Source organism: Phyllobates terribilis, unplaced genomic scaffold, assembly GCF_046119375.1.
Source record: "Phyllobates terribilis strain yellow unplaced genomic scaffold, ASM4611937v1 Scaffold_10__3_contigs__length_209671492, whole genome shotgun sequence".
NCBI classification, from domain to species: domain Eukaryota; kingdom Metazoa; phylum Chordata; class Amphibia; order Anura; family Dendrobatidae; genus Phyllobates; species Phyllobates terribilis.
The window spans coordinates 108199142-108213191 of NW_027362770.1; the positions used below are offsets into that span (position 1 = coordinate 108199142).

A 14050-nucleotide genomic window follows, 5' to 3' on the forward strand; every position below is an offset into this window, starting at 1 on the left:
AAGTTTTTCACACTTGGATTTGGGGATCCTCTGCCATTCTTCCTCGCAGATCTTCTCTAGTTCCGTCAGGTTGGATGGTGAACGTTGGTGGACAGTCATTTTTAGGTCTCTCCAGAGATGCTCAATTTGGTTTAGATCAGGGCTCTGGCTGGGCCAGTCAAGAATGGTCACAGAGTTGTTCTGAAGCCACTCCTTTGTTATTTTAGCTGTGTGCTTAGGGTCATGGTCTTGTTGGAAGGTGAACCTTCGGCCAAGTCTGTACTTTGCTGCATTCATGTTTCCTTCAATTGCAACCAGTCGTCCTGTCCCCGCAGCTGAAAAACACCCCCATAGCATGATGCTGCCACCACCATGTTTCACTGTTGGGATTGTATTGGGCAGGTGATGAGCAGTGCCTGGTTTTCTCCACACATACCGCTTAGAATTATCACCAAAAAGTTCTATCTTCGTCTCATCAGACCAGAGAAGCTTATTCCTCCTAGTCTGGGAGTCCTTCATGTGTTTTTGAGCAAACTCTATTTGGGCTTTCATATGTCTTGCACTGAGGAGAGGCTTCCGTCGGGCCACTCTGCCACAAAGGCCCGACTGGTGGAGGGCAGCAGTGATAGTTGACTTTGTGTAACTTTCTCCCATCTCCCTACTGCATCTCTGGAGCTCAGCCACAGTGATCTTGGGGTTCTTCTTTACCTCTCTCACCAAGGCTCTTCTCCCACGATTGCTCAGTTTGGCTGGAAGGCCAGGTCTAGGAAGACTTCTGGTGGTCCTAAACTTCTTCCATTTAAGGATTATGGAGGCCACTGTGCTCTTAGGAACCTCGAGTAATACAGACATTCTTTTGTAACCTTGGCCAGATCTGTGCCTTGCCACAATTCTGTCTCTGGGCTCCTTGGGCAGTTCCTTTGAGCTCATGATTCTCATGTGGTCTGACATGCACTGTGAGCTGTGAGGTCTTATATAGACAGGTGTGTGCCTTTCCAAATCAAGTCCTATCAGTTTAATTAAACACAGCTGGACTCCAATGAAGGAGTAGAAACATCTCAAGGAGGATCACAAGGAAATGGACAGCATGTGACTTAAATTTGAGTGTCTGAGCAAAGGGTCTGAGTACTTATGACCATGTGATATTTCAGTCTTTCTTTTTTAATAAATTTGCAAAAATGTCTACATTTCTGTTTTTTCCAGTCAAGATGGGGTGCAGAGTGTACCTTAATGAGGAAAAAAAAAACTTTTTAGAATTTACAATGCAACAAAGAGTGAAAAATTTAAAGGGGTCTGAATACTTTAAGTACCCACTGTACTTATTTCATGCAATAAAATGCAATTTAATTATGTAAAAATCATACAACGTGATTTTCTGGATTTTTTTTAAAGAATCTCTCTCTCATAGGTGAAGTGTACCTCCAATAATTACAGACCCCTCCATTCTTTGTAGGTGGGAAAACTTGCAAAATCGGCAGTGAATCAAATACTTATTTTCCCCACTGTATATGAATATTTGTTGTTCTAGTAGAGGCTACTACTCTATAATATTTTGTAGTTTGTGATCGGGAACACTACTGGTTTCCTTTTAAGTAAGGTACTAAAAATTTTGACTTTTTAACTGGATGAGACAAGCCTATTGTTAGACACAGATCTAGCAGTGTTCAAGAATGCTGAGCTCTGTATAACCATACCCCCACCACTGATTGGCAGCTTTCTCTGCTGAATATCTAGCAGTTCTCTGAATGCTGAGCTCTGTATAACCACACCCACACCACTGATTGGCAGCTTTCTCTGCTGAATATCTAGCAGTTCTCTGAATGCTGAGCTTTGTATACCTCGCCCCCACCACTGATTGGCAGCTTTCTCTGCTGAATATCTAGCAGTTCTCTGAATGCTGAGCTCTGTATAACCCCACCCACACCACTGATTGGCAGCTTTCTCTGCTGAATATCTAGCAGTTCTCTGAATGCTGAGCTCTGTATAACCACACCCACACCACTGATTGGCAGCTTTCTCTGCTGAATATCTAGCAGTTCTCTGAATGCTGAGCTCTGTATACCTCGCCCCCACCACTGATTGGCAGCTTTCTCTGTACACTGTACATTGACAGAAAGCTATATTAATAAGTGACAGGTTTACAAAAGAGCAAGAGGACTACATGGCACAAGACACCTAGTCCTCTAGTGATAATCTTCTGCTGATAAAACACTGATTTTATTGAAAAATCAACACACAGCCTAGTAAGTGGCACATAGCTGGAATCAGGGTCTCTGCTCCTACTTCATGCAGATTACTTAGTAAAAACCTGCTGACAGATTCCCTTAAAAATATATTGTGAAAAATGTCTCCTAAATTTTTTCTTTACCAGTGTGGTTTGCAAGGTATCTGGATAAATGATCCAAAAAAATTATATAAAGTGATGTTCACACATCTGTTTTCTCATCAGTGTGACGTCCATTCATAAAACCAATAACACTGACTCATAGGCTAAGTTCACATGACTGTATAAAAAAGTCAGTTTATTCCAGAAAACTTGGGACATTTTTTTTTCTCACTTGTCATCCGTATACAATCCATTTTTTCACTCAACAGCTATTAATCTTTTACAGGACCATTTACAGTTTCCTATGTTAAATAACTGCAATGTATCCGTAAAAATCGGATTGCTGTTTTTGCGACCTCAAACTTAAATGTGCACGTCTCTTATGGCACACGGAAGAAACTGTTCGTGAAAAAAAATCACTTTCTGACCACAGAGATACCAAACTTGCATATTATAAAAACGCAAAAATACCGCTTAAAATTGAACTAATTATATATATACACATACATACACACACACACAGTACAGACCAAAAGTTTGGACACACCTTCTCATTTAAAGATTTTTCTGTATTTTCATGACTATGAAAATTGTACATTCACACTGAAGGCATCAAAACTATGAATTAACACATGTGGAATTATATACTTAACAAAAAAGTGTGAAACAACTGAAAATATGTCTTATATTCTAGGTTCTTCAAAGTAGCCACCTTTCGCTTTGATGACTGCTTTGCACACTCTTGGCATTCTCTTGATGAGCTTCAAGAGGTAGTCACCGGAAATGGTTTTCACTTCACAGGTGTGCCCTGTCAGGTTCAATAAGTGGGATTTCTTGCCTTATAAATGGGGTTGGGACCATCAGTTGTGTTGTGCAGAAGTCTGGTGGATACACAGCTGATAGTCCTACTGAACAGACTGTTAGAATTTGTATTATGGCAAGAAAAAAGCAGCTAAGTAAAGAAAAACAAGTGGCCATCATTACTTTAAGAAATGAAGGTCAGTCAGTGCAAAAAATTGGGAAAACTTTAAAAGTGTCCCCAAGTGCAGTTGCAAAAACCATCAAGCGCTACAAAGAAACTGGCTCACATGAGGACCGCCTCAGGAAAGGAAGACCAAGAGTCACCTCTGCTTCTGAGGATAAGTTTATCCGAGTCACCAGCCTCAGAAATCGCAGGTTAACAGCAGCTCAGATTAGAGACCAGGTCAATGCCACACAGAGTTCTAGCAGCAGACACATCTCTTCAACAACTGTTAAGAGGAGACTTTGTGCAGCCGGCCTTCGTGGTAAAATAGCTGCTAGGAAACCACTGCTAAGGACAGGCAACAAGCAGAAGAGACTTGTTTGGGCTAAAGAACACAAGGAATGGACATTAGACCAGTGGAAATCTGTGCTTTGGTCTGATGAGTCCAAATTTGAGATCTTTAGTTCCAAAGACCGTGTATTTGTGCGACGCAGAAAAGATGAACGGATGGACTCTACATGCCTGGTTCCCACCATGAAGCATGGAGGAGGAGGTGTGATGGTGTGGGGGTGCTTTGCTGGTGACACTGTTGGGGATTTATTCAAAATTGAAGGCATACTGAACCAGCATGGCTACCACAGCATCTTGCAGCGGCATGCTATTCCATCCGGTTTGCGTTTAGTTGGACCATCATTTATTTTTCAGCAGGACAATGACCTCAAACACACCTCCAGGCTGTGTAAGGGCTATTTGACCAAGAAGGAGAGTGATGAGGGGCTACGCCAGATGACCTGGCCTCCACAGTCACCAGACCTGAACCCAATCGAGATGGTTTGGGGTGAGCTGGACCGCAGAGTGAAGGCAAAAGGGCCAACAAGTGCTAAGCATCTCTGGGAACTCCTTCAAGATTGTTGGAAGACCATTTCCGGGGACTACCTCTTGAAGCTCATCAAGAGAATCCCAAGAGTGAGCAAAGCAGTCATCAAAGCAAAAGGTGGCTACTTTGAAGAACCTAAAATATAAGACATATTTTCAGTTGTTTCACACTTTTTTGTTAAGTATACAATTCCACTTGTGTTAATTCATAGTTTTGATGCCTTCAGTGTGAATGTACAATTTTCAAAGTCATGAAAATACAGAAAAATCTTTAAATGAGAAGGTGTGTCCAAACTTTTGGTCTGTACTGTGTATATATATATATATATAAAAATATTTTTTTTTAGTTTGGTTTGTATCGCTATTTCCCGAGACCCAAGTTTTATTTTTCAATGGATGCAGCTGTTATTTGAGTCATTTATGTATTTTTGATCGTTTGATTGTAGTAATCAAGAAAATACATTTCTGGGGTTTTGACTTTTTTTCTTTTTATGGCGCTTACTGTGTGAGTTATTTAATTTATTCTTTGATAGATCAGATCTTTATGGATGCCGCGATACCAGATATTAAAAAATAAAAAAACTATTTATCGATTTCTAAAGGCAGAAAAGAGGAGTGATTCAAACTTTTAAACTTTTATATACATATTTTTTACTTTATTTTTTAGTCCATGGGAACAATAGAGAGAAAACTGTTACCTGAAGAGACGCCTCCAGGGTATCGCGGAGTCTTTCTTGAGTGGATCGGCAGGTACTGAGTTCAGTCTTATTGATCAGTGAAAGATAATCTCGTAAACGCTCGTAGAGATCCCCGTCCAAAACCTGCAGACATGTACAATGTTATTAAAAATAGCTACATCTGTTCATTGCAATCATATGAACATATACTGTGCTCTTTATATGATTTACACTGAACTATGTAGCATGTGATAAAATTGCTGTGTATAAATTATGGGGTATAGAAACCAAAATGACATTTAAGCTGCAGTACTACAAATTGAACACCAGGTGGCACCAGAACTCTTCTTTTCCCTCGTGCAGCCTGAACACACTGTCAGCCAGTGAGCAGGAACGTCACATCTCACCATTACCCAACCAACCACATGAACAAACAAGGCCTGAGCCAAGGAAAATAGTTTAGTATCAGAACTTTTCGATCATTAGTAACTGAGCGAGTAAACATAAGAAGGGAGATGGAAGTCTGATTAAAAGCATGTATAAACCTTACTGGCCTCATCAGTGGTTATAAGCAAAGCTTATACAGGTATAGCATGGTGCGGGGCAATAGCTGTGGGCGAGGTACTTGTGTTCTACGCCCCGACACTCGTTAGTCATGGGGGCGCTATGCCCGTGCAGACCGCATGATGAACTAACACAAGGGACACTATGTCTCACGTCCCCTGTTCTGATTCATCCCGTTACCTTTTTGGCTTTCGAACTCAGGACCGCCCCGCTAGGCCTCCTGCCCCAGTTCCCATCTCTGGAGAATCACTCATTCCAACTATCAGTTTTCCTCGTCTCTACTCTGGGTCACGCTATCTGTTGCCTTGGTCTCCTCTCACTTTAGGAACACCCACTTCATGCGGCTCTTCTCGATGGTTAGACCGTAGGTCTGCTTATACTGCAGGCTGAGCCCTATCTAGCTCCTGACAGGAAACTCCCTCTGTCCTTTCACGTTATCCCCTCCCACTCTGGGCTAGTCCCAAACATTAACGCTGTCTCTCACTGTTAACTACCTAGTGCTGGGCAGCACACTACTCTACAATTAATAACACACATCACTAAACAAACTACAGATCACATCAAAACACGTGTCTTCAAGGGGGAACTTGGGCAAAATTTCCATCTTCTTACACAGAATAGATTAGATGTGAATATAACTGAACGCTACAAAAGAGGGAAATCCTACCAGTGTGTCACCTTTTTCTACATGTACAGCCCTATAGTGCCATCCAAATAATGAAGGGAAACAAAAAAGTGATGCTCAGGGGTCATCTATTGTTCTGTCTGCAATGGAGATCAGCCTAAGTGCTAGATAAGAGGGTGGGCACGCCATGCCACTGAGTCTTGGTGAGTGTACCAAGAAACAGGTCTAAGGAAGCAAACTGAACCTTTGTTCTGGTTAAAGTCCTAGCTATGGCTGCACATGTCCTCCTCCAACATTGCTGCATAACTTGACAAATTCGCTTTTCAGTAGGACCAATTAGCGTGTGCAAATGGCAATAACTTAAACCCTACAATAGCCCATTTAACAAATTAAAGGGGATGTCCATGTCTAAGATTACTCCCCCATTGGCTCAGGGACGGAAAAACCCAAAGTGAGCTCTTAATCACCCTCCCAGTAGCCGGCGCTACCTCTCACCGCTGATCTGGTCTTTTCTTGGCTGCAGCGGCAACATCAATAATCACTGAGCTCAGCCAATGTAGATGACAAGAGCAGCTGAGCCGCTGAGCGATTACTGATGTCACCACTGCAGCCAAATAACAGACCAAAGTGGTGGCGAGAGGCAGCGCTGGACCCTGGGAAAGGTACAGATGGGCGTTTTAATCTATGGGGAGTAATCTTTCAAAGGGGAGAATCCCTTTAAATTAGCTCCTGGAAATGAAAAATAAAATAAACATTACTCGCCTGTTACATTCCCAGCAGCTGCAGGCCAATGCTCTAGTGGGCAGGGCCGGCGTCTGCACCCGGGCAAGTGCCGGGGCCCTGAGCAGGCGGGGGGCCCACTTGCAGTCGGGCACCCCGCCGGGCTATGGGCGGAGGATAGAGGTGCCAGGGCCTGCCCTTCTCCCCTGCTTGCTCAGGGCCCCGGCAGCCGGATACTTACCTCTCCCCGTGCCTCCGCAGATCTGCTGTCTTCCTGCTGTGCGCTCCCTGTGACGTCTCAGGTCAGAGGGTGCGGAGACGTCTTTCCACCGCGCCCTCCCCTGAGCCATCACAGGCAGAGCAGAGCGGGAAGACGCCGGCAACGCTGGAGTCCGGACCTGAGCAGCGGCTGCAGGTGAGGAGGAGTGAGGTGAGTATTTTATTTTTTTTTTATGTTTTGAGGCATGGGGCATAATATGGGGGGGGGGGGGTGACATCCTGCATGGGGCATTTTAAAGAGAGGGGGTGACATCCTGCATGGGGCATAATATGGGGGGGGTGACATCCTGCATGGGGTATAATATGGGGGGGTGACGTCCTGCATGGGGCATTTTAAAGAGAGGGGGTGACATCCTGCATGGGGCATAATATGGGGGGGTGACATCCTGCATGGGGTATAATATGGGGGGGTGACATCCTGCATGGGGCATTTTAAAGAGAGGGGGTGACATCCTGCATGGGGCATTATTTGAGGGGGAAAGGGACATCCTGCATGGGGCATTATATGGGGGGGGGACATCCTGCATGGGGCATTATATGGAGGGAAAGGGACATCCTGCACATGGCATTATGTGGGGGGAACAGCCTGCAAGGAGCATTATATGGGGGCCAGTATCCTGTATGGAGCGTTATAAGGGGACCAGTATCCTGTATGGAGCATTATATGGGGGCCAGTATCCTGTACAGAGCGTTTTATGGGGGCCGGTATTCTGTATGGAGCGTTATATGGGGGCCAGTATTCTGTATAGAGCGTTATATGGGGGCCAGTATTCCGTATGGAGCATTATATGGGGGCCAGTATCCTGTATGGAGCATTATATGGGGGCCAGTATCCTGTATGGAGCATTATATGGGGGCCAGTATCCTGTACAGAGCGTTTTATGGGGGCCGGTATTCTGTATGGAGCGTTATATGGGGGCCAGTATTCTGTATAGAGCGTTATATGGGGGCCAGTATTCCGTATGGAGCATTATATGGGGGCCAGTATCCTGTATGGAGCATTATATGGGGGCCAGTATCCTGTATGGAGCATTATATGGGGGCCAGTATCCTGTACAGAGCGTTTTATGGGGGCCAGTATTCTGTATGGAGCGTTATATGGGGGCCAGTATTCTGTATAGAGCGTTATATGGGGGCCAGTATTCCGTATTGAGCGTTATATGGGGGCCAGTATCCTGTATGGAGCATTATATGGGGGCCAGTATCCTGTATGGAGCATTATATGGGGGCCAGTATCCTGTATGGAGCGTTATAAGGGGACCAGTATCCTGTATGGAGCATTATATGGGGGCCAGTATCCTGTACAGAGCGTTTTATGGGGGCCAGTATTCTGTACAGAGCGTTTTATGGGGGCCAGTATTCTGTATGGAGCGTTATATGGGGGCCAGTATTCTGTATAGAGCGTTATATGGGGGCCAGTATTCCGTATGGAGCGTTATATGGGGGCCAGTATCCTGTATGGAGCATTGTATGGGGGCCAGTCTCCTGTATGCAGCATTTTATGGGGGCCAGTATACTATGTGGAGCGATTCGCTGGTTTCTGAGCTATTGTAGAATTTACAATCGATATCCCTCATGTAATGTAAGAAGTGAAATCTTTGCATTGTACTATACCTATATTTCTCCGCCGTATCTCTGCATCATGAATCGTGGTATGTGTTATAGGGGCCCACTGAGACTCTTTTGCCCGGGACTCAGAAAAACCTGGAGCCGGCCCTGCTAGTGGACCTCACTTTTTCATATTCTCCCAGAAATTTGTGGTACTGCAATGCATGTGCACAGTTAGCGGTAATGCTAACATGTACGGCACGAGCGGCAACGGTCGGTGGATGTATGTGATGTCACAGCAGGGGCCACTGCTATGGTGGGAGAAGGGCCACCGGTCCTGATTAAAGGGAGTATGACCTGATTGTAAGGGTGGTACAGCTCATGCTAGCCCCATTCCTTACCCACTGGAAGTGGCAACCTGCACAGGACACCCAAAAAAAAACAAACGTGTTGGTATTAAAAAAAAAAAAAAAAAAAAGAGACGAGACGAGACCAGCCTATTTGCCATCAGTCCTGTTATTGGGGATTTGGAGGCTCATTCAGCCCTTTGCTATGAGACCCCCCTCGCCTGTCGATAAACATAACCACACGACACACGAACATATGTAATTTCCAGAGGATAAAGACAAAAATAAGACATAAACTTGAACAAGAAGCAATAAAAAAAATGAATGTACAGGAAGCAATAAAAGGTAAGTGGCGTTACTGGAAGAGTTAGAAAAACGTCAATGTCATCGGACATTTCTCCACTCCTGTGATCAATATAATGCTAGTTACACAGCGCACGCCATTACTGGCCGCTCCACTACAAGACAAGACGGTTTCCATTTTTGTCATATAGATTGGGTTATTGATGTACCAGGCGAGTATGAATGCTCAGAACAAGTCTACCAGCACATATCCATCATGGGGGAAGCATTGAGATCACCAAGGAGAAGGATCGCTGGTGCCTTCCAGTTTAACCCATGACACCGTCTGCAGACTTCAGAGGAACTCACGGGATAAAAAGCCAAGTGCATTGCAAACACTGAAAAAAATATATTCTCTTTGATCTAGTTTCTTCTTATTCAGCAAATCCAGAAGATTGAGAGCAGAAAGATCGAGTCCAGGTCCAATTCCTGTAAGCCGGACTTTATATCAATTGTGCACATCTGAATGGCTGCTACTTCACCACTTTTCATTTCTATCACATTTGAAAAATGTCTCCAATATGTAGAAAAATAAATATTTGAAGGTATCAAAATGTAACAGCCAAATCAGGACCCTATAAACTAGAATGTGGCAAGAAGGATTCTTACTTCTGAACTCCCTTGAGCAGTAAGCCTAAATACCAGGCTGCGCATGCTCATGAGAAATTTAGGAGTCCGGCTGTAATGTCTACCGGAGCTTAGGAGTCCAGACCTGCATTATAATGCACAGACACTGCCAGTAAAGACAAGCTAGATGGACAAAGCTTACAAAATTCTATGAAATCGAGCTGCATTTAGTACTTCTCTAAGGTTCTTTTAACCTTCAGAAACAATCAAACTTCTACGACCCCCAAACCATTTTATATGACTGTGTAACCCTATAAAAGAGAAACAATTTGATCCCTTTATGCTCCCAGAGCAATCCTCCCAGCAAGAAATCACATTTTGAAGTTCTTTATACATGTGTCTGCAAGTACATTGGGGTGTGAGGATGCACTTACAGCTCCTCAGCCCCACTCTGTGCTCCAGAGAGTGGCGCTAGGCTGGAAATACAGTGTGAGGCTGAGAAGCTGTAAGTGCATCCCCACACCCCAACGGACAGGTGCTTCTCACAAAATTAGAAGATCATCAAAAAGTTAATTTATTTCAGTTCTTTAATTCAAAAAGTGAAACTCATATATTATCAAATATGTGGTAGCTCTTGAAGCATTGACTCCAGCAGCAGTCCACTCCTTGTGAATCTCCCTCAAATTTTTGAATGGCCTTTTCTTAACAATCCTTTCAAGGCTGCGTTTATCCCGCTTGCTTGTGCACCTTTTTCTACCACACTTGTTCCTTCCACTCAACTGTCCATTAATATCCTTGGATACAGCACTCTGTGAACAGCCAGCTTCTTTAGCAATGACCTTTTGTGGCTTACCCTCCTTGCGAGTGTGTCAATGACTGCCTTCTGGACATCTGTCAAGTCAGCAGTCTTCCCCTTGATTGTGGAGCCTACCGAAACAGATTAAGGGACCTTTTAAATGCTTAGGAAGCCTTTGCAGGTGTTTTTTGTTAATTATTCTAATTTCTGAGATAATGACTTTTGTGTTTTCATAAATAAACACTTGAAATAGATCACTCTGTTTGCAATGTCTCATATATTATATAGAGTTTCACTTTTTGTATTGAAGAACTGAAATAAATGAACTTTTTGATGATATTCTAATTTAGTTAGAAGCACTTGTACTTTCAGACACATGTATAAAGAACTTCAAAATGTGATTTCTGGCTGTTGGAAAATCGCTTTTGGGGGGATAAAAGGATCAACCTGCTTATTTTTTAAATGGCTACATAGACATAAATGGTAGACGTTTCAGACAGCCTCCCTTTAAAATATAAACTCCCCCCCTATTCCGGTCCCACTAACAGCAGCAGCGCCGTTCAGCTTAGATCTCCTTTATGTGATGATATAATGAATATAATGACTCATAGGTGTTTTCCTGAGCACAGTCATGCTATTGCTTCACAATGTAATATGGACATAAATGGAAAAGTAAGACGACTGCTCAGACACCGGAGTGTCACCTGATAAATTCTCAGCAAAAGTCGAATAATTCAATAATTTCTAAATATAGCAAAACCGACTCATTGTCGGAAACAAAATTGTCCTGGCCTCATCGTGTACAATAAAATGGCTATATTACCCATCACTTATCTGACTTATGGAAATCTTTTTTTTACCTAAACACATGGTTAAAAGCATTATTACAATAGGACTTCAATGTAAATTTTGGACCCTTTGGCTTCTACAGCCCCAATGTATCACTGTACATAGCAGACTGCAGAATGAGATAACAGCGAGTCCGACTGTCAGCTCCCCTTACAGCTCAGGTTGGCAACACTTCTCTCTTCTCCTGGATGGTCTTCTAAGCTGATTTAAGACCAAATCAATGTTAAACTTTCTAGTGTCTGATCGGACCCCAGAGCTGGACTCCCAGCTACACTAGGACACATCATGGCAGCTAGTCTCTACCCAATAGCTCAGAGACAACTGTAAATTAGAGATGGAGCCTGCAGATGGGAAAATAGTGAAAGATGCGGGACACAAGTCATATGATCACCAGAAATAGTGTCACTATGTATATACATGACAGATTATTCTGAAACGTGATTCTTTAAAATTAATGTGATTAATTGCTTGTGTGGTATTTCATTATTATTAGCTTTATTATAAAGTATGAATGGAAAGAACTTGGTTTTACTGACATTTTGTTAACAGGAGGCTGTGAAATCTCATTTTCTACAACAGAATATCTGGACGCTGCAGTAAGTGACTAGAGCAGAAAACCAAAAAAGATGAACCACACCTAACAAGTGCAAAGCCACAGCATAGCTTGTATCATCAAAATAGCTACAATGCAGACTGTCAGAGCTGTGTGTGACCGCCTGTGTCCTACTGCTGTGTACTGTGCTGTGTATTGCCACCTGTGTCCTACTGCTGTGCTGTGTATTGCCACGTGTCCTACTGCTGCGTACTGTGCTGTGTATTGCCACCTGTGTCCTACTGCTGTGCTGTGTATTGCCGCCTGTGTCCTACTGCTGTGTACTGTGCTGTGTATAGCTACCTGTGTCCTACTGCTGTGTACTGTGCTGTGTATTGCCGCCTGTGTCCTACTGCTGTGTACTGTGCTGTGTATTGCCACCTGTGTCCTACTGCTGTGTTGTGTATAGCCACCTGTGTCCTACTGCTGTGTACTGTGCTGTGTATAGCTACCTGTGTCCTACTGCTGTGTACTGTGCTGTGTATTGCCGCCTGTGTCCTACTGCTGTGCTGTGTATTGCCACCTGTGTCCTACTGCTGTGCTGTGTATTGCCGCCTGTGTCCTACTGCTGTGTACTGTGCTGTGTATAGCTACCTGTGTCCTACTGCTGTGTACTGTGCTGTGTATTGCCGCCTGTGTCCTACTGCTGTGTACTGTGCTGTGTATTGCCACCTGTGTCCTACTGCTGTGTTGTGTATAGCCACCTGTGTCCTACTGCTGTGTACTGTGCTGTGTATAGCTACCTGTGTCCTACTGCTGTGTACTGTGCTGTGTACTGCCGCCTGTGTCCTACTGCTGTGTGCTGTGCTGTGTATTGCTGCCTGTGTCCTACTGCTGTGTATTGTCGCCTGTGTCCTACTGCTGTGCTGTGTATTGCTGCCTATGTCCTACTGCTGTGTTGTGTATTGCCGCCTGTGTCCTACTGCTGTGTTGTGTATTGCCGCCTGTGTCCTACTGCTGTGTACTGTGCTGTGTATTGCCACATGTGTCCTACTGCTGCGTACTGTGCTGTGTATTGCCGCCTGTGTCCTACTGCTGTGTTGTGTATTGCCGCCTGTGTCCTACTGCTGTGTTGTGTATTGCCGCCTGTGTCCTACTGCTGTGTACTGTGCTGTGTATTGCCACCTGTGTCCTACTGCTGTGTTGTGTATTGCCGCCTGTGTCCTACTGCTGTGTTGTGTATAGCCACCTGTGTCCTACTGCTGTGTACTGTGCTGTGTATTGCCGCCTGTGTCCTACTGCTGTGTTGTGTATTGCCGCCTGTGTCCTACTGCTGTGTTGTGTATTGCCGCCTGTGTCCTACTGCTGTGTACTGTGCTGTGTATTGCCACCTGTGTCCTACTGCTGTGTTGTGTATAGCCACCTGTGTCCTACTGCTGTGTACTGTGCTGTGTATTGCCGCCTGTGTCCTACTGCTGTGTTGTGTATTGCCGCCTGTGTCCTACTGCTGTGTACTGTGCTGTGTATTGCCGCCTGTGTCCTACTGCTGTGTTGTGTATTGCCACCTGTGTCCTACTGCTGTGTTGTGTATTGCCACCTGTGTCCTACTGCTGTGCTGTGTATTGCCACCTGTGTCCTACTGCTGTGTACTGTGCTGTGTATTGCCACCTGTGTCCTACTGCTGCGTACTGTGCTGTGTATTTCCGCCTGTGTCTTACTGCTGTGCTGTGTATTGCCGCCTGTGTCCTACTGCTGTGTTGTGTATTGCCGCCTGTGTCCTACTGCTGTGCTGTGTATTGCTGCCTGTGTCCTACTGCTGTGTACTGTGCTGTGTATTGCCACCTGTGTCCTACTGCTGTGTTGTGTATTGCCGCCTGTGTCCTACTGCTGTGTTGTGTATTGCCGCCTGTGTCCTACTGCTGTGTACTGTGCTGTGTATTGCCACATGTGTCCTACTGCTGCGTACTGTGCTGTGTATTGCCGCCTGTGTCCTACTGCTGTGTTGTGTATTGCCGCCTGTGTCCTACTGCTGTGTTGTGTATTGCCGCCTGTGTCCTAC

General features: G+C 44.5%; 1 protein-coding gene across 1 annotated transcript in view; it reads right to left on the bottom strand.

Annotated features, from left to right (window-relative positions):
• FCHSD1 (FCH and double SH3 domains 1) overlaps nt 1-14050 on the bottom strand; it is a 180204-nt gene that overhangs the window by 42747 nt on the left and 123407 nt on the right. Inside the window, exon 9 of the mRNA XM_073649733.1 lies at nt 4844-4966. Coding sequence (XP_073505834.1) covers nt 4844-4966 — 123 coding nt within the window. The remainder of the gene's footprint in view (nt 1-4843; nt 4967-14050) is intronic.